The 27,613-nt window shown below is 38.6% G+C and overlaps 1 protein-coding gene across 6 annotated transcripts; it reads left to right on the top strand.

Moving 5' to 3' along the window:
• The first annotated feature begins 3,200 nt into the window (after positions 1-3,200).
• Positions 3,201-24,026, top strand: IL18 (interleukin 18). 6 transcript variants are annotated; one of them, XM_019036674.3, is made up of 7 exons: positions 3,201-3,401; positions 12,259-12,345; positions 13,718-13,729; positions 17,115-17,249; positions 18,572-18,705; positions 22,477-22,644; positions 23,470-24,026. In XM_019036674.3, the coding sequence occupies exons 2-7, from the start codon at positions 12,267-12,269 to the stop codon at positions 23,689-23,691; spliced, it is 750 nt and encodes a 249-aa protein (XP_018892219.2). In that variant the 5' UTR covers positions 3,201-3,401; positions 12,259-12,266; the 3' UTR covers positions 23,692-24,026. The 6 variants fall into 6 exon arrangements, with proteins under 6 accessions (XP_018892219.2, XP_018892220.2, XP_018892221.2 ...); XM_019036675.3 differs by having other exon boundaries at positions 12,238-12,345; XM_019036676.3 differs by lacking the exon at positions 13,718-13,729.
• The last annotated feature ends 3,587 nt before the right edge of the window (positions 24,027-27,613 follow it).

Genomic DNA, 27,613 nt, shown 5'->3' with positions numbered 1-27,613 from the left:
ACGAGTCACGTGACAGCTCTCCCACCCCTCCCCCCACCCCCCCCCACCCTCCCCACTTCCCCACCGCAGCTTCCCAGAGCCAGGCCCCACGGAAAGGCAGCTTTTTCCCGGTTTTCTCCCGCTTTTTCCCCTCCACTTGGAATACTCGTGAAACAAAAATCTCTCCCTGCCACTGTGTGTGTGTTTGAATCAGGAAAAAATCTGAAACTGGTCAAGAAAGAACAAGGAAGACTTGCCAAAGCAAGGCCGGGGTGTGTCCCAGCAGCTTAGAATCTCAGCAAAGGAACACAAAATAGCACATCCACGGCCTCTTTTCGAGTAAAATTTACTTGGTTTGTTTGCAGGAAGGGTTTTAAACCGCGTTTGCAGATGCTCTGTTTGCAGGAAGGCTTTAATCACGTGTTCCCCTGGTCCACAAGCAAGGCTTTTAGATCCAGAGCCTCAGTTACTGCCCCCTCTTCCTCTTTGGTGCAACCAAACTTTCAGAATCACACCTTCTTAGAAAATTCTTCCCCGGGTGTGTCAATAAGTTAAGTCTAATTGGCCACAGCTATCAAAAAGTGTTGCATAACACACATGGCTCACATAATTGTAGCTTTGCCTCATCGGGTGCTTTAATGGGAAGGCTTTGACCTGCAATTTCAAAGATATACATTCCAAGCTTATGCCCAGTTAGTGGATGTGGAAGAAAAAAAAAAGCAAATTACCTCATAACACAAAGGTCAATAACACACATCCATAAGCTCCAGGTACAAAATCTTACATCTTAGAGAACTATATTTAACATTTACATACATTACTAAGGTTTTTTTTTTTTCCTTTTGCTTGATTAAATGTTAGTTATCATCAAGCCTTGGAAGTATTCTGTGTGCGTATATTTATTTGCTGTTTGTGAAGAAGCCAGTTGTTTTAAATAAGTTCCTAGAAAATAAGCGCTCAATGTGTTTAATCTGAGTTGCTAATATTGTGAAATATAGGCCACATAATACTAGCCTAGATAACTATGGCGAAGTAAGGAGTCTCAAACACTGTCCCAGAACAATAGCAATCTGTGTTGAATTTTTACCCTCTGTGGTAAAATGAAAGGAAAAGGAATGAAGTTTTAGTTTGCCTTAATTTTTATTGTTTCAGACTCTTGAGCAGTATAAAGTTTTCATCAAGTCAAATATATTCACTTTAAAGTGACTGTGCTTTATTCTGATACCATGTCCTTCCTAATTTTGGGGCCACAGGTGAGATAAGTTTTATGAAATAAAAAGATTAAAAATTCTTACATTTTTAGTGTCCTTACTTGGTAAAATGTAGAGTTGTCCACTGTGTTTATCTCCTCCTCCTTATTATCATGATTGCTGTTATTATTTTTAATGGTTCATTAAACCCAAGGGTCTGGGAAATACTCATGGAATTCATCTCACAGCCTTCACACTGTATGATATTTAAACAGGTGGTTGTCCATCCGATTCTTAAAATATTTCCAAGAAAAATGATTCCACCTAATGCATAAATGCTTTCATCAGATTAAGAGAACAGCATGGACATTTTATTTTATTTTATTTTTTAAATCTTAACTTCCATTGCATAAGCTAAATGGGTAGGAATAAGTGAGATGATATTGTTATCTAGAGCTTTAAAATATTCAAAGGGCTGTCATCATTATCTCATTTAATCTTTGAAAACAACTCTATGAAGTACAAAGGACACTGAGACATTTGTTGCTCTATATCAAAGAAAAAAGTGTTTGTCCCAAAACTGCAAAATGTGTAAATTACACATTCTGCATCTTTACAGCTGGAGAAAATTCACTGGCAATGGAATATTTAAAATTAGAGCTTGCTTAGTGTGCTGCTTCTGATCACTACTTGATCCCACTTCGTGCTTTCATGTTAATTGGCCCAATTGGACTCTACAGTTGGAAGGTGAAAACTTACTATTTCAACTTGAGTCATGTATGTATTCTTATCATATACTTCTTAAAGGTACTATTTTTTTTCTTCTGATAGTCACCACACCAAGCACTTCCAGCCACCCTGCCACAGACTTCCTTTGTAATCACTGTTGAAGGACATGATGTTTTTATGACTTCCCGAAATGAAAACCCTATCTTGTTTTTAAAACAAACAAACCAACAAAAAGTAGTGTTTATGTAAGCATTTTGTTCCCTGACTCTAGGAACCCCTCTGTTTTTATATCAACTCTGTACTGGCAAAACACAAAAACAAAATGCCACCTTGCTAATTCCCTTCCTAGCAAAGTAATACAGTTTAGCACATGTTCAAGAAAAAAATGGCTAAGAAATTTTGTTTCCACTAATTATTTTCAATACTGTGATATTTACACTGTGCTCTTCAAAAGTTACATTTTATAAGACTATTTTTTAACAAGTTGAACATAAGCCCTAAATATATGTATCCTTAAATTGTATTTCAAATATTTTAGGTCAGTCTTTGCTATCATTCCAGGAATAGAACGTTTTAACACTGGAAACGGCAAGTAAATATTTGCCCTCTTACCTGAATTTTGGTATCCCTCTCCCCAAGCTTACTTTCTGTTGCAGAAAATCTAAAAATTATTAAATAAAATTCTAATGATGGTATCTGTGTGGCTTGCATCTGATATAGCAGATGAAGAAGTTTTATGAAAATGGACCCCTGTTCCACCGAAAAGTAAATCTTAATGGCCTGTATCAACTATCCTTTGACACCATATTGAGCTTGGGAGGAAGGGGAAGTCCTGAATGAGGTTATAAAGTAAAAGAAAATATTTGCAAAATGTTCCTTTTTTTAAATGTTACATTTTAGAAATATTTTAAGTGTTGTAACATTGTAGGAATTACCCCAATAGGACTGATTATTCCGCATTGTAAAATAAGAAAAAGTTTTGTGCTGAAGTGTGACCAGGAAGTCTGAAAATGAAGAGAGACAGATGACAAAAGAAGATGCTTCTAATGGACTAAGGAGGTGCTTTCTTAAAGTCAGAAAGAGATACTCAGAAAGAGGTACAGGTTTTGGAAGGCACAGAGCCCCAACTTTTACGGAAGAAAAGATTTCATGAAAATAGTGATATTACATTAAAAGAAGTACTCGTATCCTCTGCCACTTTATTTCGACTTCTATTGCCCTAGGAAAGAGCCTGTTTGAAGGCGGGCCCAAGGAGTGCCGACAGCAGTCTCCTCCCTCCACCTTCTTCCTCATTCTCTCCCCAGCTTGCTGAGCCCTTTGCTCCCCTGGCGACTGCCTGGACAGTCAGCAAGGAGTTGTCTCCCAGTGCATTTTGCCCTCCTGGCTGCCAACTCTGGCTGCTAAAGCGGCTGCCACCTGCTGCAGTCTACACAGCTTCGGGAAGAGGAAAGGGACCTCAGACCTTCCAGATCGCTTCCTCTCGCAACAAAGTATTTGTCGCAGGTAAGAAATATCATTCCTCTTTATTTGGAAAGTCAGCCTTGGCAGTTAGAGGTAAATAAGCTAGAAAGCAATTGAGAGGAATATAAACCATCTAGCATCACTACGATGAGCAGTCAGTATCAACATAAGAAATATAAGCAAAGTCAGTAGAATTTTTTTCTTTTATCAGATATGGGAGAGTATCACTTTAGAGGAGAGGTTCTCAAACTTTTTGCTCTCATGTTCCCTTTACACTAAGCACATCACATGTTAGCATAAGTAACATTTTTAATTAAAGATAACTATGTACTTTTTTAACAACAAAAAAAAGCATAAAGAGTGACACTTTTTTATTTTTACAAGTGTTTTAACTGGTTTAATAGAAGCCATATAGGTCTGCTGGATTCTCATCTGCTTTGCATTCAGACTATTGCAATATTGCACAGAATGTAGCCTCTGGTAAACTCTGTTGTACGCTCACGAGAGAATGAGTGAAAAAGACAAATTACGTCTTAGAATTATTAGAAATAGCTTTCACTTTAGGAACTCCCTGAGAATTGCTGCTTTAGAGTGGTAAAATAAATAAGCTTCTCTTTAAAGGGAATCTCAAGACAGAATCAGTTACATTAAAAGCAAACAAAAAATTTGCCCATGGTTAGTCATCTTGTGAAATCTGCCACACCTTTGGACTGGGCTACAATTGGATAATATAGCATTCCCCGAGATAATTTTCTTTCACAGTTAAGGAAAGGGCTGAATAAATATCTCTGTTTGAAGTTGAATAACAAAAATTAGGACCCCCTAAATTTTAGGACGCCTGAAATTCGTCTTTTTGCCTATATTCAGCTACTTTACGTTCTATTAAATCTTCTTTCAGGCCAGGTGCACTAGCTCATGCCTAGAATCTCAGGCAGGCCTGAGCCTAGGAATTTGAGACCAGCCAGGGCAACACAGTCTCTACAAAAAAATAAAAAATTACCTGGGTGTGTTGGTGCATGCCTGTAGAACTACTCAGGATGCTGAGGACTGCTTGAGCCCAGGATAGCCAAATCTGTGGTGAGTTCAGCCACTAAACAGAGCGAGACTTTCTCAAAAAAACAAACAAACAAACAAACTTCCTTCAAAATAACTTTTTATCTGCAATGTTTTCCTATTGCCTGTGAGATTAAATTTACTCTTTTACCTGATTTCCAAAGCCCTCCATAATCCAATCCGACTTTACCTTGTGTTCACTGCAAAATAGCAGGACTGTTCCACTACAATCCAAAAATCACAGGTTGGGTGCAGTGGCTCACACCTGTAATCCCAACACTTTGGAAGGCCAAGGCAGGTGGATTGCTTCAGCTCAGGAGTTCAAGACCAGCCTGGGCAACATGGCAAAAACCCTGTCTCTCCAAAACATACAAAAATTAGCCAGATGTGGTAGTATGTGCCTGTAGTCCCAACTACTCAAAAGGCTAAGGCAAGAGGATCACTTGAGCCCAGGAGGTCAAGGCTACAGTGAGCCATGTTTGCTGTGTCACTGCACTCCAGCCTGGGTGATAGAGCAAGACCATGTCTCAAAAAAAAAAAAAAAAAAAAACAGAAAAGAAAAAAAAATCGCTCTATTCAGTTCACCCCCACCACAACATTGTTTTGATTATCACATAAATGCTGGTCCATTGCCTTCTCTATCTATTCAAATCTTTAAGCATTCTTTGAGATTCAACTCAATTCTCCTTTTCAAACTAGGCCATTTAAACTACATCAGTTCCATTTTGATTTTTTTGCTTTGAGTCTACAGACTCAAAAACAAAAACTTAAAAACTTATTTTTTAAGTTTTCTGCTACTCTCACCTCTTCCACACTCACATACACGCATTCAAAATAAGATGGCAGAATGTTCAAGGATAAAATGATTTATAGAACTGAAAAGTTAGGTTTTGATCTTGTTGCTGTCAAGATGACTACCTACCTGATCTCAGGTAATTAATTATGTAGCATGCTCCCTCATTTCATCCCATATCTATTCAACAGGATTGGAATTCCACAGCAAGGATAAACATAATCATAGTTGCTTTTCAAGTTCAAGGCATTTTAACTTTTAATCTAGTAGTATGTTTGTTGTTGTTGTTGTTGTTGTTTGAGATGGAGCCCTGCTGTGTCACCCAGGCTGGAGTGCAGTGGCACGAACTCGGCTCACTGCAACCTCTGCCTCATGGGTTCAATCAGTTATTCTGCCTCAGTGTCCCAAGTAGCTGGGACTACAAGGCACATGCCACCATGCCTGGCTAATTTTTGTATTTTTAGTAGAAACAGGGTTTCACCATGTTGGCCAGGCTGGTCTCGAACTCCTGACCTCAAGTGATCCAGCCGCCTCGGCCTCCCAAAGTGCTGGTATTACAGGCATAAGCCACCGTGCCCAGCCGAATAGTATGTTTTTAAACTCTTAGTGGCTTAACAATGCTGGTTGTATAATAAATATGCCATAAATATTTACTGTCTTAGAATTATGAAGAAGTGGTTACTAGGCCGTTTGCTACATATCAATGGTTCTCTCCTTACAGCTTTAACTAGAGTCTAGAATTGCAGGTTGGTAGAGCTGGAACAGACCTTAAAGATTGACTATCCAACTTCCTTGTCCAAATGAGGGAACTGAGACCCTTAAAATTAAGTGACTTGCCCCAGACAAAACTGGAACTCATGTGTCCTAATTTCCATCATGAAATTCTACCATTCACTAGCCTCTGGCTAGTTGTCAAAGTATTGCATAACTAAATTTTTATCTCTGTTTTAAAGAACAAATTGTCACTGCTTACTCCTGGGAGGATCTTTCTGAGGTGGTTTATAACTCTTAAAAAAAAAAAAAAGTCAGTAGTCTGAGAATTTTAGATGAAATAGTCAAAGCATTTTTATCCAATGGATACTATAATTTTCATAGATTAGAGTTAAAGCAAAGAAACATGGATGAGAAAGGAAGAGGAAAATTGAGGAGAGGAGGAATGGGGATGAGAACACACCACTTGTAATCAGTCATAGATGTATTGAGAACTAACAAGAAGAATTGTAAGAAAATAAGAATGAAGAATTCAAAATCAACACATGAAATAAAAAAGAAACTACTAGGGAAAAATGGAGAAGACATTAGAAAAATTATTCTATTTTTAAAATTCTGTTTTCAGGCTTCCCTCCTGTTCTTCCTCCTTCTCATTGGCTTTCAGGTGGAGGGAAAGTTTAAGATAGAAAAAATATATATATTCTACACATCCCTTTCTATGCTGTTGTCATGGCAACAAGGTTTATCATAGCAAACTTTTATTCATACAACATTTATTGAGTTCTTACTGTGTGGTAAGCTCTTTCCAGGTGTTGAAGATTCAGGGGAAAAAAGACAACTCATTGTCTTAAAACTCAGATGAAAGCTGAACAGACCTATTTTTAATCAAAGTAATCTCAATTCAGGGTAGTAAGAGCTATTTAAGAAGCATGAACAGGTGTGAAGGAGGTAGGACTCTGAGGAGAGAATAATTAGCTAGGAATGAAAGAGCAGAGAAGTTTTCCTAGAGGAACTATTAAAGCTGGGAGTTATGGGATGAAAGATGAGGCAGGGTTTGCAGGCAAAAAAAAAAAAAAAAAAGGCAGGGGAAGGGGAAGTTCTGGCCTGGCAGAGAGAATAACTGTGGCAACAATGGAGGAGAGTCTGGAAGCAAGAAAACCAAGTAGAAGAGTATTAAAATAGAAGATGCCAGGGGTAATGAGGGCTTGATTTAAAACAGTGCTGTTGGAGATGGAGAGGAGATACCAAATTCTGGAGACATTTCTGAGTTAGAATCTACAGTATTTATCAGATAAGGGAAAGATTAGACAAAGGAGTTAAGAATGACTCCCAGGTTTCAGTTTTGGGCAGGTTAACTAGGACATGTTTTGAAAAGTAATGTATTAGATCTCTTACCATTGGAACTATGTATCTGGAGCCAAATTAAAATTTGTACATGTATATAACTCTCCCCCCACCACCAGTAACTACTACCCTAACTCTCTACTTTGTAGCCAGACTTCCTAAAAGAATAGTTTGTAGTCACTGTCTTTACTTTTCCCCTCCCATTCTGTCCTAGATATTCGTCCACCTACCATCTGCTGCCTCCACTTTACCCAAACTGTTCTGCGGTTGCCCAAAACTTCCTAATTGCCAAATTCAATGAACAAGTTTAAGCTTATATGTAAATTAGGAGCTCTACAGTTTCTGATTTCAAGCAGCCCATCCTGAAACCCTTTCTCTTTTGACTTCTGTGACACATCTCAGATTTACAAAACTGAACTAATCATTTTACACTTGAGCTGTATTTTCGTTCTTTTTTCTTAATGAATGAGGTAACCACTCAATAAATTTCCCAAGCCAAAAACTACGAAGTCATCCTCAGTTCCTCCTTCTTCTGTTTGACCCACAACAGATCAGCTGAGAAATCCCGCTGTTTAGTATCTCTTGAATTCACTACCTTAATTTATATCCTCATCAACTCTTAATTGTTAAAATTACTTCAGTAGTTGTTGTCTGACCTCTGTCCAATCTTGTTCAAACAGGTCCATTCTTTTGTTCTTGGTGGTGGTGGGGGTGTTGACAGAGTTTCGCTTTTGCTGCCCAGGCTGAAGTGCAGTGGAGCACTTCACTGCAACCACAGCCTCCTGGGTTTAAGCAGTTCACCCTCCTGAGTAGCTGGGACTACAGGTATGTGCCACCACACCCAGCTAATTTTGTGTTTTCAGTAGAGACAGGGTTTCACCATGTTGGTCAGGCTGGTCTCAAACTCCTGACCTCAAGCAATCCACCCACCTCAGCCTCCCAAAGTGCTGGGATTACAGGCATGAGCCACTGCGCACGGACCAGATCCATTGTTTATGTTGCTTCTAGAGTGAGTTTTTAAAACACAAATTTGACCATATCTTTCTCCTATTTAAGTCAGTATTTTTTTTTTCAGGAAAAAACAGTTCAAACTCTTTAGCCTGCTTACACAAGGCCTTTGTAGTCTGACTCTTCTTTCCAAGCTTTCATCAAAGTATACTGCAAGTTGCATTTTATGTGAATTGAATTAGGCAACAATATAAAAATTATAGTTTATATGGGCAAAATGGAAATAATGTTAACTCTTCCAAATAGTTTATCTAGAATGACATAATTTCAAAGCTGGCAGGTCAAATGAGTTATAAACTGTTAACACTATTGCCACATGCAAGTGTCTCTTATACTTGGTAGAATTATCTGCTTCCATGTCATTATTATGTAAATTAGACTTTAAATAACTCAGAAGTTCTTCAGACATACAAGTTATTATTGTGCTTTTTAAACATAATTTTAAATAATTTTATATATGATAATGTTATCCAAGTGCTAAGGGATGTATTGTTACTGCTGTGCAAAAAAAAAAAAAAAAAAAAAACTCCAAATAAATATGTTGAAACCAAGTTTATATGCAAGAAAACAATATTAAAAAGGCCAAAGTACCACCATAATAGGCTGTGTGGAGACAGCAGGCTACAAAACACTAGTAATAATGCTGAGAAAGTTGAAAAAAGAAAGAAAGAAACAATATGCTTTGGTTGTTGTAGGTTTATGTACTCCAAGAATATCTCCTCTCAAACTTTTACGTTTTTTCCAAAGAAAAGTCAACTTTGGCTGGGCACAGTGGCTCTTGCCTGTAGTCCCAGCCTTTGGGAGGCCAAGGCGGGCAGATCACCTGAGGTCAGGAGTTTGAGACCAGCCTGACCAACATGGAGAAACCCGCCCCCCTCACTACTAAAAGAATACAAAATTAGGCCGGGCACAGTGGCTTACCCCTGTAATCCCAGCACTTTCGGAGGCCGAAGCAGGAAGATCACCTGAGGTCAGGAGTTCGAGACAAGCCATGGAGAAACCCCGTCTCTACTAAAAATACAAAATTAGCCGGGCGTGGTGGTGCATGACTGTAATCCCAGCTACTCAGGAGGCTAAGGCAGAGAATCACTTGAACCCGGGCAGTGGAGGTTACGGTAAGCCGAGATCGTGCCATTGCACTCCAGCCTGGGCGACAAGAGCGAAACTCTGTATCCAAAAAACAAAAGAAAAGAAAAGGTAACCTTGAACTATGTGAGATCTTTAGAAATGCATTCTTTCTGTAAAATGTGACTACATTTGCCTTATTTATGGTAAAAATATTGAGGCCTCAAACAACCCATGTTTTCTCGGTCTCCCCGCTGCCTAGCCTTTGTTCACATTGCTTCTTCTTGGTGGAAGCTCTTCCTCTGGCCTTGAAAATGCCTGCTCCTCTTTCAAGGCAGCACAGTCATCACTTCCTGTGGTAACCTTCTCCAGCACCATCAAACAGAAAGAATGAATCTCTTGTAAATTCAGCTCTTACGTCATTCATTACATTATTTTGTAACTCTTTATAGATTCTTCTCTCCCACTAGACTCTGAGTCACTGGAGAGTAGGAGCCAACTCTCATTCATGTGTGGTTTGGTCAGCTACTGGCCACATTCCTGATGCATAGTTGATGCTCAAACCTTAGCTGGTGAATCAGCTCAAATATTGTCCTTCTCTAAATCCATTCACTCATTGACTAACTATGTACTCAAAATAGTAAACACCAGTAATTTAATCCAATTCCTGCCCATACTGCTTGGTACATTTCAGGTGAATTAGTTTGATAAATATGTGTGTATTACATAATATTAAAGTTTGTAGAGAAGATCATGCTAGTCATTATTTCACCAACTGATAACTAATCAAAACATAGAGTGCCTCTCAGGTTAACAAATGTCTGCCTTCTCAGTTAATGCAGTCATTAACAAACACCTTCTGATGCTGATAATAGGGCCGTGTTCAGCAGTGAAGCCATAAAGGTGAATAAAGAACATGCCCTCATGGAGCTCACAGCCTAGTCATTATTGTTCTGATTTTTAATATTAATGTTGGTTTGGGTTTTGGTGAAAAATGTTTAGACTTATCTTAGTGATCTTTTCATCCTTTGCTATATTATTTTTCTCTAAGAGTCTTCCTTATCCCCTCCTTTAAAAAACTAGGTGATAATTCTAAATTGTAAATTTAAATATTATAAATATTTTATAAAATTTAATATTTATAATATTTAAATGTTTGATAAATATTTAAATTTTATAATATTTAAATGTTTATTTAAATTCATTTGTACATCAGTTTTTATTTTATTTAAATGTGTTGGCCAGGCATGGTGGCTGACACCTATACTCCCAGAACTTTGAGAGGCCAAGTCAGGCAAACCATTTGAGCTCAGGAGTTTGAGACCACCCTGGGCAACGTGGTGAAACCCCGTCTCTACCAAACATATGAAAACTTATCTGGGTGTGGAGGCACGCATCTGTGGTCCCAGATCGGAGTCCCAGGCTAAGATGGGACAATCGCTTGAACCCAGGTGAGAGGGGTGGGGTGGATGTTGCAGTGAGCTGAGATCGTGCCACTGCACTCCAACCTGGGTGACAGAGTGAGACTCCATCTCAAAAAAAAAAAAAATGTTATTTAAATAAGATAAATTTAATAACTGTTCGCACTTAGATGAGCATAAGGAACTAAACCTAGATAAAACTATCAAATAAGGCCTGGGTACAGTGACTCATGCCTGTAATCTCAAGCACTTTGGGAGGCCAAAATTATACAAAGTTAGTTGTATAACACCAACTAACAACTATTTTGGGGTTAGCTTAATTCAGATTAATTTTTTTTAAACTGAGTTTTAAATTCCTGCTTACTCTACCATACATGCTAGGCCTCATATTATGCTAGAAAAATTTTGAGCACAGATTTATGAATACTCTCCTGCATACCATTTAATTTTTAAACAAATTTTGATGTAGTATATATGTGCCTTTTTACCAACACATTAAATAATAAGATCTACTGTGAAGACTAAACTTCTGTAATTTCAAAGTAGTAATGAGTTTAAACCATGTCTCAAGATCTCTGCAATAATTGTAGCACAACAGAAAATAGGTATTTCTATTAATGACAGAGTCACACGTACTACTAATAATACTGTGGTTTGTTTCCTGCAACTAATCACGGGAGGAGTGCTAAATTTCAGAGGTTGGTGAAAATACATGTGTATTTTTCCCCCATCCAAGTTCACAGATTTCTCACACTGAGAACTCCTATTCCATAACAAAATTCTGGAAGCCTGCACACCATATTGGAAGAGGGGCAGAAAGGAAAAGCAAATAGAAGGATTTAAATTTTTTTCAAATCCTGTATCCCTTGACTTTACAGCAAGATTGTATTTATGTATTACTTGTGTTAAAAATATAGTATAATCGAGACTCCAGATCAGAAACCACTGCAGCTCAGGGAGAAAGAGGGCCACCAAATGCCAGAGCCCTTCAGCCTTCTCCCACCCTGCCTGTACCCTCAGATGGAAGCACTTTTTTTTATCATTGTTTCACCTTTAGCACTTTGACAATGAAGTCACAAACCTTCAGCCTCTCACCCATAGGAACCCACTGGTTGTAAGAGAAGGATGAAGCCAGTCCTTCCTAAAGGGCACGATTAGATGTGTTTATGGCATCCTCAGATGAAACTATATTTATATTGACAATATATTTATATTTCTCAAGGAATACTAGAATAATGATTCAGATCAGTACTAGGCCATTTATCTACCCTTTATAATATTGTTTAATGAGAAAATGCTTTCTATCTTCCAAATATCTGATGATTTGTAAGAGAACACTTAAACATGGGTATTCATAAGCTGAAACTTCTGGCATTTATTGAATGTCAAGATTGTTCATCAGTATGCTAGGTGATTAACTGACCACTGAACTTGAAGGTAGTATAAAGTAGTAGTAAAAGGTACAATCATTGTCTCTTAACAGATGGCTCTTTGCTTTCATTAGGAATAAAGATGGCTGCTGAACCAGTAGAAGACAATTGCATCAACTTTGTGGCAATGAAATTTATTGACAATACACTTTACTTTATAGGTAAGGCTAATGCCATAGAACAAATACCAGGTTCAGATAAATCTATTCAATTAGAAAAGATGTTGTGAGGTGAACTATTAAGTGACTCTTTTTGTCACCAAATTTCATTGTAATATTAATGGCTCTTAAAAATATAGTGGACCTCTAGAAATTAACCATAACATGTCCAAGGTCTCAGCACCTTGTCACACCACGTGTCCTGGCACTTTAATCAGCAGTAGCTCACTCTACAGGTGGCAGTAAGTGCACATCATGAAAATCCCAGTTTTCATGGGAAAATCCCAGTTTTCATTGGATTTCCATGGGAAAAATCCCAGTACAAAACTGGGTGCATTCAGGAAATACAATTTCCCAAAGCAAATTGGCAAATTATGTAAGAGATTCTCTAAATTTAGAGTTCTGTGAGTTACACCATTTTATGTAAATATGTTTGACAAGTAAAAATTGATTCTTTTTTTTTTTTTTTTCTGTTGCCCAGGCTAGAGTGCAGTGGCACAATCTCTGCTCACTGCAACCTCCACCTCCTGGGTTCAAGCAATTCTCCTGCCTCAGCCTTCTGAGTAGCTGGGACTACAGGTGCATTCCACCATGCCTGGCTAATTTTTTGTATTTTTACTAGAGACAGGGTTTTGCCATGTTGTCCAGGCTGGTCTTGAACTCCTGATCTCAGATGATCCTCCTGCCTCGGCCTCCCAAAGTGCTGGGATTACAGGCATGAACCACCACACATGGCCTAAAAATTGATTCTTATGATTAATCTTCTGTGAACAGTTTGGCTTCATTTGAAAGTTTGCCTTCATTTGAAACCTTCGTTTAAAAGCCTGAGCAACAAAGTGAGACCCCATCTCTACAAAAAACTGAAAAATATCCTGTGGACACCTCCTACCTTCTTTGGAGGCTGAAGCAGGAGGATCACTTGAGCCTAGGAATTTGAGCCTGCAGTGAGCTATGATCCCACCCCTACACTCCAGCCTGCATGACAGTAGACCCTGACACACACACACAAAAAAAACCTTCATAAAAAATTATTAGGTGACTTTTCTTAGGTGACTTTCCGTTTAAGCAATACATTTAAAAGTAAAATCTCTAATTTTATAAAATTTATTTTTAGTTACATATTGAAATTTTTAAACCCTAGGTTTAAGTTTTATGTCTAAATTACCTGAGAACACACTAAGTCTGATAAGCTTCATTTTATGGGCCTTTTGGATGATTATATAATATTCTGATGAAAGCCAAGACAGACCCTTAAACCATAAAAATAGGAGTTCGAGAAAGAGGAGTAGCAAAAGTAAAAGCTAGAATGAGATTAAATTCTGAGTCGAAATACAAAATTTTACATATTCTGTTTCTCTTTTTTTCCCCCTCTTAGCTGAAGATGATGGTAAAGTAGAAATGAATTTATTTTTCTTTGCAAACTAAGTATCTGCTTGAGACACATCTATCTCACCATTGTCAGCTGAGGAAAAAAAAATGGTTCTCATGCTACCAATCTGCCCTCAAAGAAATGTGGACTCAGTAGCACAGCTTTGGAATGAAGATGATCATAAGAGATACAAAGAAGAACCTCTAGCAAAAGATGCTTCTCTATGCCTTAAAAAATTCTCCAGCTCTTAGAATCTACAAAATAGACTTTGCCTGTTTCATAGGTCCTAAGATTAGCATGAAGTCATGGATTCTGTTGTGGGGGGAGCGTTGCATAGGAAAAAGGGACTGAAGCATTAGAATTGTCCAAAATCAGTAACACCTCCTCTCAGAAATGCTTTGGGAAGAAGCCTGGAAGGTTCCCGGGTTGGTGGTGGGGTGGGGCAGAAAATTCTGGAAGTAGAGGAGATAGGAATGGGTGGGGCAAGAAGACCACATTCAAAAGCCAAGAGCTGAAAGAAACCATGGCATTTATGATGAATTCAGGGTAATTCAGAATGGAAGTAGAGTAGGAGTAGGAGACTGGTGAGAGAAGCTAGAGTGATAAACAGGGTGTAGAGCAAGACGTTCTCTCACCCCAAGATGTGAAATTTGTACTTTATCTTGGAGATAATAGGGTTAATTAAGCACAATATGTATTAGCTAGGGTAAAGATTAGTTTGTTGTAACAAAGACATCCAAAGATACAGTAGCTGAATAAGATAGAGAATTTTTCTCTCAAAGAAAGTCTAAGTAGGCAGCTCAGAAGTAGTATGGCTGGAAGCAACCTGATGATATTGGGACCCCCAACTTTCTTCAGTCTTGTACCCATCATCCCCTAGTTGTTGATCTCACTCACATAGTTGAAAATCATCATACTTCCTGGGTTCATATCCCAGTTATCAAGAAAGGGTCAAGAGAAGTCAGGCTCATTCCTTTCAAAGACTCTAATTGGAAGTTAAACACATCAATCCCCCTCATATTCCATTGACTAGAATTTAATCACATGACCACACCAAGTGCAAGGAAATCTGGAAAATATAATCTTTATTCCAGGTAGCCATATGACTCTTTAAAATTCAGAAATAATATATTTTTAAAATATCATTCTGGCTTTGGTATAAAGAATTGATGGTGTGGGGTGAGGAGGACAAAATTAAGGGTTGAGAGGCTATTATTTTAGTTCTTACAAGAAATGATGGTGTCATGAATTAAGGTAGACATAGGGGAGTGCTGATGAGGAGCTGTGAATGGATTTTAGAAACACTTGAAAGAATCAATAGGACATGATTTAGGGTTGGATTTGGAAAGGAGAAGAAAGTAGAAAAGATGATGCCTGCATTTTTCACTTAGGCAATTTGTACCATTCAGTGAAATAGGAAACACAGGAGGAAGAGCAGGTTTTGGTGTATACAAAGAGAGGATGGATGACACATTTCGTTTTGGATCTGAGATGTCTGTGGAACATCCTAGTGGAGATGTCCAAAAACTCTTCTACATGTGGTTCTGAGTTCAGGACAAAGATTTGGGCTGGAGATAGAGATATTGAAGGCTTATGCATAGAAATGGCATTTGAATCTATAGAGATAAAAAGACAAATCAGAGGAAATGTGTAAAGTGAGAGAGGAAAAGCCAAGTACTGAACTGGGGGGAATACCTACATTTAAAGGATGCAGTAGAAAGAAGCTAATAAAGAACAGAGAGCAGACTAACCAAAAGGGAAGAAGAAAAACCAAGAGAATTCCACCGACTCCCAGGAGAGCATTTCAAGATTGAGGGTATAGGCGTTGTGTTGAATTTTGCAGCCTTGAGAATCAAGGGCCAGAACACAGCTTTTAGATTTAGCAACAAGGAGTTTGGTGATCTCAGTGAAAGCAGCTTGATGGTGAAATGGAGGCAGAGGCAGATTGCAATGAGTGAAACAGTGAATGGAAAGTGAAGAAATGATACAAACAATCCTTGCTAAAAGCTTGGCTGTTAAAAGGAGGAGAGAAACAAGACTAGCTGCAAAGTGAGATTGGGTTGATGGAGCAGTTTTAAATCTCAAAATAAAGAGCTTTGTGCTTTTTTGATTATGAAAATAATGTGTTCATTGTAACTAATTGAGGCAATGAAAAAAGATAAAGATAATAATATGAAAGATAAAAATATAAAAACCACCCAGAAATAATGATAGCTACCATTTTGATACAATATTTCTACACTCCTTTCTATGTGTATATACAGACACAGAAATGCTTATATTTTTATTAAAAGGGATTGTACTATACCTAAGCTGCTTTTTCTAGTTAGTGATATATATGGACATCTCTCCATGGCAACGAGTAATTGCAGTTATATTAAGTTCATGATATTTCACAATAAGGGCATATCTTTGCCCTTTTTATTTAATCAATTCTTAATTGGTGAATGTTTGTTTCCAGTTTGTTGTTGTTATTAACAATGTTCCCATAAGCATTCCTGTACAAAAATGTTCACACATTTGTCCGATTTTTTCTTCAGGATAAAACCCAGGAGGTAGAATTGCTGGGTTGATAGAAGAGAAAGGATGATTGGTAAATTAAAGCTTCAGTAGAGGGTACATGCTGAGCACAAATGGGATCAGCCCTAGATACCAGAAATGGCACCTTCTCATTTCCCCTTGGGACAAAAGGGAGAGAGGAAATAACTGGTGCTGCCAGAGTTAAATTTGTACGTGGAGTAGCAGGAAATCATTTGCTGAAAATGAAAACAGAGATGATGGTGTAGAGGTCCTGAAGAGAGCAAAGAAAATTTGAAATTGCGGCTATCAGCTATGGAAGAGAGTGCTGAACTGGAAAACAAAAGAAGTATTGACAATTGATATGCTGGTAATGGCACCGATTTGAACACTTGTGCTATTGTTCACCAGCAGCACTCAGCAGCCAAGTTTGGAGTTTTGTAGCAGAAAGACAAATAAGTTAGGGATTTAATATCCTGGCAAAATGGTAGACAAAATGAACTCTGAGATCCAGCTGCACAGGGAAGGAAGAGAAGACAGGAAGAGGTTAGATAGGAAATGCAAGAGTCAGGAGACTGGAAGATGTGAAATTTAAGAACACATAGAGTTGGAGTAAAAGTGTAAGAAAACTAGAAGGGTAAGAGACTGGTCAGAAAGTAGGCTATTTGAAGTTAACACTTCAGAGGCAGAGTAGTTCTGAATGGTAACAAGAAATTGAGTGTGCCTTTGAGAGTAGGTTAAAAAACAATAGGCAACTTTATTGTAGCTACTTCTGAAACAGAAGATTGTCATTAATAGTTTTAGAAGACTAAAATATATAGCATACTTATTTGTCAATTAACAAAGAAACTATGTATTTTTAAATGAGATTTAATGTTTATTGTAGAAAACCTGGAATCAGATTACTTTGGCAAGCTTGAATCTAAATTATCAGTCATAAGAAATTTGAATGACCAAGTTCTCTTCATTGACCAAGGAAATCGGCCTCTATTTGAAGATATGACTGATTCTGACTGTAGAGGTATTTTTTTTTAATTCGCAAACATAGAAATGACTAGCTACTTCTTCCCATTCTGTTTTACTGCTTACATTGTTCCGTGCTAGTCCCAATCCTCAGATGAAAAGTCACGGGAGTGACAATAATTTCACTTACAGGAAACTTTATAAGGCATCCACGTTTTTTAGTTGGGGTAAAAAATTGGATACAATAAGACATTGCTAGGGGTCATGCCTCTCTGAGCCTGCCTTTGAATCACCAATCCCTTTATTGTGATTGCATTAACTGTTTAAAACCTCTATAGTTAGATGCTTAATCCCTGCTTGTTAAAGCTGAAAATGCTGATAGTTTACCAGGTGTGGTGGCATCTATCTGTAATCCTAGCTACTTGGGAGGCTCAAGCAGGAGGACTGCTTGAGGCCAGGACTTTGAGGCTGTAGTACACTGTGATCGTACCTGTGAATAGCCACTGCACTCCAGCCTGGGTGATATACAGACCTTGTCTCTAAAATTTAAAAAAAAAAAAAAAACTTAAGAAAAGAAAATGATCAAGTCTACTGTGCCTTCCAAAATATGAATTCCAAATATCAAAGTTAGGCTGAGTTGAAGCAGTGAATGTGCATTCTTTAAAAATACTGAATACTTACCTTAACATATATTTTAAATATTTTATTTAGCATTTAAAAGTTAAAAACAATCTTTTAGAATTCATATCTTTAAAATACTCAAAAAAGTTGCAGCGTGTGTGTTGTAATACACATTAAACTGTGGAGTTGTTTGTTTGAGACGCAGTTTCACCCTGTCACCCAGGCTGAAGTGCAGTGCAGTGGTGTGATCTCGGCTCACTACAACCTCCACCTCCCACGTTCAAGCAATTCTCATGCCTCAGTCTCCCGAGTAGGTGGGATTACAGGCATGCACCACTTACACCCGGCTAATTTTTGTATTTTTAGTAGAGCTGGGGTTTCACCATGTTGGCCAGGCTGGTCTCAAACCCCTGACCTCAAGTGATCTGCCTGCCTCAGCCTCCCAAACAAACAAACAACCCCACAGTTTAATATGTGTTACAACACACATGCTGCAAGTTTTATGAGTATTTTAATGATATGGATTATAAAAGGTTGTTTTTAACTTTTAAATGCTGGGATTACAGGCATGAGCCACTGTGCCAGGCCTGAACTGTGTTTTTAAAAATGTCTGACCAGCTGTACATAGTCTCCGGCAGACTGGCCAAGTCTCAAAGTGGGAACAGGTGTATTAAGGACTATCCTTTGGTTAAATTTCCGCAAATGTTCCTGTGCAAGAATTCTTCTAACTAGAGTTCTCATTTATTATATTTATTTCAGATAATGCGCCCCGGACCATATTTATTATAAGTATGTATAAAGATAGCCAGCCTAGAGGTATGGCTGTAACTATCTCTGTGAAGTGTGAGAAAATTTCAACTCTCTCCTGTGAGAACAAAATTATTTCCTTTAAGGTAAGACTGAGCCTTACTTTGTTTTCAATCATGTTAATATCATTAATATAATTAGAAATATAACATTATTTCTAATGTTAATATAAGTAATGTAATTAGAAAACTCAAATATCCTCAGACCAACCTTTTGTCTAGAACAGAAATAACAAGAAGCAGAGAACCATTAAAATGAATACTTACTAAAAATTATCAAACTCTTTACCTATTGCGATAATGATGGTTTTTCTGAGCCTGTCACAGGGAAGAGGAGATACAACACTTGTTTTATGACCTGCATCTCCTGAACAATCAGTCTTTATACAAATAATAATGTAGAATACATATGTGAGTTATACATTTAAGAATAACATGTGACTTTCCAGAATGAGTTCTGCTATGAAGAATGAAGCTAATTATCCTTCTATATTTCTACACCTTTGTAAATTATGATAATATTTTAATCCCTAGTTGTTTTGTTGCTGATCCTTAGCCTAAGTCTTAGACACAAGCTTCAGCTTCCAGTTGATGTATGTTATTTTTAATGTTAATCTAATTGAATAAAAGTTATGAGATCAGCTGTAAAAGTAATGCTATAATTATCTGCAAGCCAGGTATAAAGTATTTCTGGCCTCTACTTTGTCTCTATTATTCTCCAATATTATTCTCTATTATTTTTCTCTATTTCCTCCATTATTGTTAGATAAACCACAATTAACTATAGCTACAGACTGAGCCAGTAAGAGTAGCCAGGGATGCTTACAAATCGGCAATGCTTCAGAGGAGAATTCCATGTCATGAAGACTCTTTTTGAGTGGAGATTTGCCAATAAATAACCGCTTTCATGCCCACCCAGTCCCCACTGAAAGACAGTTAGGATATGACCTTAGTGAAGGTATCAAGGGGCAACTTGGTAGGGAGAAAAAAGCCACTCTAAAATATAATCCAAGTAAGAACAGTGCATATGCAACAGATACAGCCCCCAGACAAATCCCTCAGCTATCTCCCTCCAACCAGAGTGCCACCCCTTCAGGTGACAATTTGGAGTCCCCATTCTAGACCTGACAGGCAGCTTAGTTATCAAAATAGCATAAGAGGCCTGGGATGGAAGGGTAGGGTGGAAAGTGTTAAGCATGCTGTTACTGAACAACATAATTAGAAGGGAAGGAGATGGCCAAGCTCAAGCTATGTGGGATAGAGGAAAACTCAGCTGCAGAGGCAGATTCAGAAACTGGGATAAGTCCGAACGTACAAGTGGATTCTTGTTGAGGGAGACTGGTGAAAATGTTAAGAAGATGGAAATAATGCTTGGCACTTAGTAGGAACTGGGCAAATCCATATTTGGGGGAGCCTGAAGTTTATTCAATTTTGATGGCCCTTTTAAAGAAAAAGAATGTGGCTGGGCGTGGTGGCTCACACCTGTAATCCCAGCACTTTGGGAGGCCGAGGGGGGCGGATCACCTGAAGTCAGGAGTTCAAGACCAGCCTGACCAACATGGAGAAACCCCATCTCTACTAAAAATACAAAATTAGCTGGGCGTGGTGGCATATGCCTGTAATCCCAGCTACTCGGGAGGCTGAGGCAGGAGAATCTTTTGAACCCGGGAGGCAGAGGTTGCGATGAGCCTAGATCGTGCCATTGCACTCCAGCCTGGGCAACAAGAGCGAAACTCGGTCCCAAAAAAAAAAAAAGTAAAATTACCAAAGGCATAAGCTTAATAATTTAATTCAAATTTTAAAAAGGGCGGGGGGTGGCTTGAAAAGATCTGTGCAAATGAGGGAATCTGACATTTAAGCTTCATTAGCATCATAGCAAATCTGCTTCTGGAAGGAACTCAATAAATATTAGTTGGAGGGAGGGAGAGAGTGAGGGGTGGACTAGGACCAGTTTTAGCCCTTGTCTTTAATCCCTTTTCCTGCCACTAATAAGGATCTTAGCAGTGGTTATAAAAGTGGCCTAGGTTCTAGATAATAAGATACAACAGGCCAGGCACAGTGGCTCATGCCTATAATCCCAGCACTTTGGGAGGGCAAGGCGAGTGTCTCACTTGAGATCAGGAGTTCAAGACCAGCCTGGCCAGCATGGCGATACTCTGTCTCTACTAAAAAAAATACAAAAATTAGCCAGGCATGGTGGCACGCACCTGTAATCCCAGCTACTCGTGAGCCTGAGGCAGAAGAATCGCTTGAAACCAGGAGGTGTAGGCTGCAGTGAGCTGAGATCGCACCACTGCACTCCAGCCTGGGCAACAGAATGAGACTTCGTCTCAAAAAAAGAAGAAGATACAACAGGCTACCCTTATGTGCTCACCTTTCACTGTTGATTACTAGCTATAAAGTCCTATAAAGTTCTTTGGTCAAGAACCTTGACAACACTAAGAGGGATTTGCTTTGAGAGGTTACTGTCAGTGTCTGTTTCATATATATGCATATACATGTATATATGTATCTATATCCAGGCTTGGCCAGGGTTCCCTCAGACTTTCCAGTGCACTTGGGAGATGTTAGGTCAATATCAACTTTCCCTGGATTCAGATTCAACCCCTTCTGATGTTAAAAAAAAAAAAAAAGAAAAGAAAAAAGAAATCCCTTTCCCCTTGGAGCACTCAAGTTTCACCAGGTAGGGCTTTCCAAGTTGGGGGTTCTCCAAGGTCATTGGGATTGCTTTCACATCCATTTGCTATGTACCTTCCCTATGATGGCTGGGAGTGGTCAACATCAAAACTAGGAAAGCTACTGCCCAAGGATGTCCTTACCTCTATTCTGAAATGTGCAATAAGTGTGATTAAAGAGATTGCCTGTTCTACCTATCCACACTCTCACTTTCAACTGTAACTTTCTTTTTTTCTTTTTTTCTTTTTTTTTGAGACGGAGTCTCGCTCTGTCGCCCAGGCTAGAGTGCAGTGGCACGATCTCAGCTCACTGCAAGCTCTGTCTCCCGGGTTCACGCCATTCTCCTGCCTCACCCTCCCGAGCAGCTGGGACTACAGGCGCCTGCCACCACGCCCAGCTAATTTTTTGTATTTTTAGTAGAGACGGGGTTTCACCGTGTTAGCCAGGATGGTCTCGATCTCCTGACCTTGTGATCCGCCCGCCTCAGCCTCCCAAAGTGCTGGGATTACAGGCGTGAGCCATCGCACCCGGCTCAACTCTAACTTTCTATACTGGTTCATCTTCCCCTGTAATTTTACTAGAGCTTTTGAAGTTTTGGCTATGGATTATTTCTCATTTATACATTAGATTTCAGATTAGTTCCAAATTGATGCCCGCAGCTTAGGGTCTCTTCCTAAACTGTATATTGTAGACAGCTGCAGAAGTGGGTGCCAATAGGGAAACTAGTTTATACTTTCATCAACTTAGGACCCACACTTGTTGATAAAGAACAAAGGTCAAGAGTTATGACTATTGATTCCACAACTGATTGAGAAGTTGGAGGTAACCCCGTGACCTCTGCCATCCAGAGTCTTTCAGGCATCTTTGGAGGATGAAGAAATGCTATTTTAATTTTGGAGGTTTCTCTATCAGTGCTTAGGATCATGGGAATCTGTGCTGCCATGAGGCCAAAATTAAGTCCAAAACATCTACTGGTTCCAGGATTAACATGGAAGAACCTTAGGTGGTACCCACATGTTCTGATCCATCCTGCAAAATAGACATGCTGCACTAACAGGAAAAGTGCAGGCAGCACTACCAGTTGGATAACCTGCAAGATTATAGTTTCAAGTAATCTAACCATTTCTCACAAGACCCTATTCTGTGACTGAAACATACAAGAATCTGCATTTGGCCTTCTAGGGCAGGGCCCAGCCAAGGAGACCACATTCAGGACAGAAATTCAAGACTACTATGAAACTGGAGTGCTTGGCAGGAAGACAGAGTCAAGGACTGCCAACTGAGCCAATACAGCAGGCTTATACAGGAACCCAGGGCCTAGCCCTACAACAATTATTGGGTCTATTCACTGTAAGTTTTAATTTCAGGCTCCACTGAAAGAGTAAGCTAAGATTTCTGGCACTTTCTGTCTCTCTCACAGTTGGCTCAGAAATGAGAACTGGCCAGGCCAGGCATGGTGGCTCACACCTGGAATCCCAGCACTTTGGGAGGCCGAAGTGGGAGGGTCACTTGAGGCCAGGAGTTCAGGACCAGCCTAGGCAACAAAGTGAGATACCCCCTGACCCCTTCTCTACAAAAATAAATTTTAAAAATTAGCCAAATGTGGTGGTGTATACTTACAGTCCCAGCTACTCAGGAGGCTGAGGCAGGGGGATTGCTTGAGCCCAGGAGTTCAAGGCTGCAGTGAGCTATGATTTCACCACTGCACTTCTGGCTGGGCAACAGAGCGAGACCCTGTCTCAAAGCAAAAAGAAAAAGAAACTAGAACTAGCCTAAGTTTGTGGGAGGAGTTCATCATCGTCTTTAGCCGTGAATGGTTATTATAGAGGACAGAAATCGACATTAGCCCAAAAAGCTTGTGGTCTTTGCTGGAACTCTACTTAATCTTGAGCAAATGTGGACACCACTCAATGGGAGAGGAGAGAAGTAAGCTGTTTGATGTATAGGGGAAAACTAGAGGCCTGGACCTGAATATGCATCCCATGACAGGGAGAATAGGAGATTCGGAGTTAAGAAGGAGAGGAGGTCAGTACTGCTGTTCAGAGATTTTTTTTTATGTAACTCTTGAGAAGCAAAACTAATTTTGTTCTGTTTGGTAATATACTTCAAAACAAACTTCATATATTCAAATTGTTCATGTCCTGAAATAATTAGGTAATGTTTTTTTCTCTATAGGAAATGGATCCTCCTGATAACATCAAGGATACAAAAAGTGACATCATATTCTTTCAGAGAAGTGTCCCAGGACATGATAATAAGATGCAATTTGAATCTTCATCATACGAAGGATACTTTCTAGCTTGTGAAAAAGAGAGAGACCTTTTTAAACTCATTTTGAAAAAAGAGGATGAATTGGGGGATAGATCTATAATGTTCACTGTTCAAAACGAAGACTAGCTATTAAAATTTCATGCCGGGCGCGGTGGCTCACGCCTGTAATCCCAGCCCTTTGGGAGGCTGAGGCGGGCGGATCACCAGAGGTCAGGTGTTCAAGACCAGCCTGACCAACACGGTGAAACCTCGTCTCTACTAAAAATACAAAAAATTAGCTGGGTGTGGTGACCCATGCCCTCAATCCCAGCTACTCAAGAGGCTGAGGCAGGAGAATCACTTGAACCCCGAGATGGTGAGCCGAGATTACACCATTGTGCTCCAGCCTGGGCAACAACAGCAAAACTCCATCTCAAAAAATAAAATAAATAAATAAACAAATAAAAAATTCATAATGTGAACTGTCTGAATTTTTATGTTTAGAAAGATTATGAGATTATTAGTCTATAATTGTAATGGTGAAATAAAATAAATACTAGTCTTAAAAACCATCATTAAGAAATGAATGAACTTTCACAAAAGCAAACAGACTTTCCCTTATTTAAATGAAAAAAATAAAATAAAATAAAATAATGTTTAAAAAATTCATAGTTTGAAAACATTCTACATTGTTAATTGGCATATTAATTATACTTAATATAATTATGTTTAAATCTTTTGGGTTATTAGTCCTAATGACAAAAGATATTAATATTTGAACTTTCTAATTTTTAAGAATATCGTTAAACCATCAATATTTTTATAAGGAGTCCACTTCATTTGACAAATTTCTGAATTTCTTCCAAAGTCAGTATATTTTTAAAATTCAGTTTGATCCTGAACCCAGCAATATATAAAAGGGATTATATACTCTGGCCAACTGACATTCATCCCAGGAATGCAAAGATGGTTTAATATCCTAAAATCAATTAACATAACATACTATATTAATAAAGTATCAAAACAGTATTCTCATCTTTTTTCTTTTTTCACAATTCCTTGGTTACACTATCATCTCAATAGATGCAGAAAAAGCATTTGACAAAATCCAATTCATAATAAAAATTCTCAAACTTGAAAGAGAATATGATAAAGGCATCTATGAAAAACCTACAGCTAATATCATACTTAATGATGAAAAACTGAATTATTTTACCCTAAGATCAAGAATAATGCAAGCATGTCAGCTCTTGCAACTTCTATTCAACATCGTACTGGAGGTTCTAGCCAGAGCAACCATACAAGAAATAAAAATAAAAGGCACCCAGATTAGAAAGGAAGTCTTTATTTGCAGACAACATGGTTCTTTATGCAGAAAACCCTCAGGAATACACACACGTGTTAGAACTAATAAGTTCAGCAAGGTTGCAGGTTGCAATATCTATATGCAAAAATACATTGAAGGCTGGGCTCAGTGGAGATGGCATGTACCTTTCGTCCCAGCTACTTGGGAGGCTGAGGTAGGAGGATCACTTGAGGTGAGGAGTTTGAGGCTATAGTGCAATGTGATCTTGCCTGTGAATAGCCACTGCACTCGAGCCTAGGCAACAAAGTGAGACCCCGTCTCCAAAAAAAAAATGGTATATTGGTATTTCTTTATATGAACAATGAACAATCTGAAAACAAGAAAATTCCATTCACGATGGTATTAAAAAAATAAAATACAAATAAATTTAGCAAAAGAATTATAAAACTTGTACATCAAAAATTTCAAAGCATTCTGAGGGAAATTAAAGATGATCTAAATAATTGGAGAGACATTCTATGATCATTGATTGGAAAACTCATTCAATATTGTTAAGATAACAATTGTCCCCAAATTGATGCATGCATTCAATTTAGTCTTCATCAAAATTCCAGCAGGGTTTTTGCAGAAATTGACAAGCTGTACCCAAAATGTATATGGAAATGAAAAGACCCAGAAGAGCAAATAATTTTTTAAAAACAAAGTTGGAAAACTTTTACTTCCTAATTTTAAAACTTACTGTAAACCTAAAGTTATCAAGACCATTTAGTACTAATACAAGATATATAGATCAAAGGAACAGATTTCAGAGTCCAGAAATAAACTCTAATATTTATGGTTAATTGATTTTTGACAAAGGTGCCAAGTCAGTTTGATAGAGAAAATAAGGCCAGGCACAGTGGCTCATGCCTGTAATCCCAGCACTTTGGGAGGCTGAGGTGAGTGGATCACTTGAGGTCAGGAGTTCAAGACCAGCCAGGCCAACATGGTGAAACCCTGTCTCTACTAAAAATACAAACATTAGCCAGGTGTAGTGGCATGTGCCTATAATCCCAGCTACTCAGGAGGCTGGGGCAGGAGAATCTCTTAAACCTGGGAGGTGGAGTTTGCAGTGAGCCAAGATTGTGCCACTGCTCTCCAGCCTGGGCAGCAGAGCAAAACTCTGTGTCATAGATAGAGAAAATAGTATCTTTTCAACAAATGATAATGGGACAATTGGATATCCACATGCAAAAAAAAGATTAACTTAGACCCTTACCTTACACCTTCTACAAAACTTCATTCAAAATGAACCAGAGACATTAATGTAAGAGCGGAAGCTATAAAACTTTTAGAATAAAGCATACAAGAAAATGGTAAAATCTTGGGTTCAGCAAAGGTTTTTTAGACGTCACCCAAGAAGCATGATCCATAAAAGAAAAATAATTAACAAATTTGACTTAACCAAAATTCATTATTTTGGGGTTGAGGGGGAACTGGGTGAAGGATACATGGGACATCTCTCTACCACTCTTGCAACTTCCTGTGAACCCTTAATTATTTCCAAATAAAAAGCTATTCTTTTCTTTCTTTAGAGAGAGTGCCTCACTCTGTCACCCAAGCTGGAGTGCAGTGGTGTGATTATAGCTCACTGCAGCTATAATTCAAGTGATCCTCCTGCCTCAGCCTCCCAAGTAGCTGGGACTAAAGGCACATGCCACCATACCTGGCTAATTTTTTTTAATTGTAGAGAAGGGAGTCTTGCTATGTTGCACAGAGTGGAAAATAAAAAGTATTTTAAGAAAGAAATAACTTTTGCCCTCAAAAGACACCATTAAGGTAATGAAAAGCGGCCAGGCAAGGTGGCTCATGCCTGTAATCCCAGCACTTTGGGAGGCCAAGGGGGGTGGATCATTTGAGCTCAGGAGTTGGAGATGAGTCTGGCCAACATGACAAAACCCTGTCTCTACCAAAAATACAAAAACTAGCCAGGCATGGTGGTGGGCGCCTGTAATCCCAGCTACTCAGGAGGCTGAGGAGGGAGAATCACTTGAACCTGGGAGGTAGAAGTTGCAGTGAGCCAAGATTGTGCCAGTGCACTCCAGCCTGGGCAACAGAGTGAGACTCTGTCAAAGAAAAAAAAAAAAAGAAGGAAAGAAAAGAAAGAAAGAAAAAGAGAAAGAAAGAGAGAGAGAGGAAGGAAGGAAGGAGAGAGAGAAAGAAAGAAAGAAAGAGAAAGAAGGAAGGAAGGAAGAGAAAAGCCACAGACAGGGAGAAAGTATTTGGAAATCACATACATTGCAAAAAAACTTGTACCCAGAATATACAAAGAACTCTTAAAAAAAAACAAATAAAAAAAGACTCAATTTTAAAATGCGCAAAAGATTTCAATAGACATTTTTCAAAGAAGATATACAAATGGCAAATGAAAAGATGCTTCACATCGTCAGTCATTAAGGAAATGCAAATTTAAAACATAATGAGATACCATTTCACATCCACCAGGAAGGCTATAATCAAAAAGACAAACAGTAGCAAGTGCTAGCAAGGAAGTAGTGAAACAAGAATTCTCGTTCCTTACCTGCGGGAATGTGAGTTAGTATATAGCCATTTTGGAAAACCATTTTTTATTTTTTATTTATTTATTTATTTTTGAGACAGAGTTTCGCCCTCTCGCCTAGGCTGTAGTGAATTGGCTTGATATCAGCTCACTGCAACCTCCACCCCCCAGGTTCAAGCGATTCTCCTGCCTCAGCCTCCTGAGCAGCTGGAATTATAGGCACC

The sequence above is a fragment of the Gorilla gorilla genome, chromosome 9, assembly GCF_029281585.2.
Source record: "Gorilla gorilla gorilla isolate KB3781 chromosome 9, NHGRI_mGorGor1-v2.1_pri, whole genome shotgun sequence".
Lineage (NCBI taxonomy): Eukaryota > Metazoa > Chordata > Mammalia > Primates > Hominidae > Gorilla > Gorilla gorilla.
This window is presented reverse-complemented; position numbering and strand designations above follow the sequence as displayed.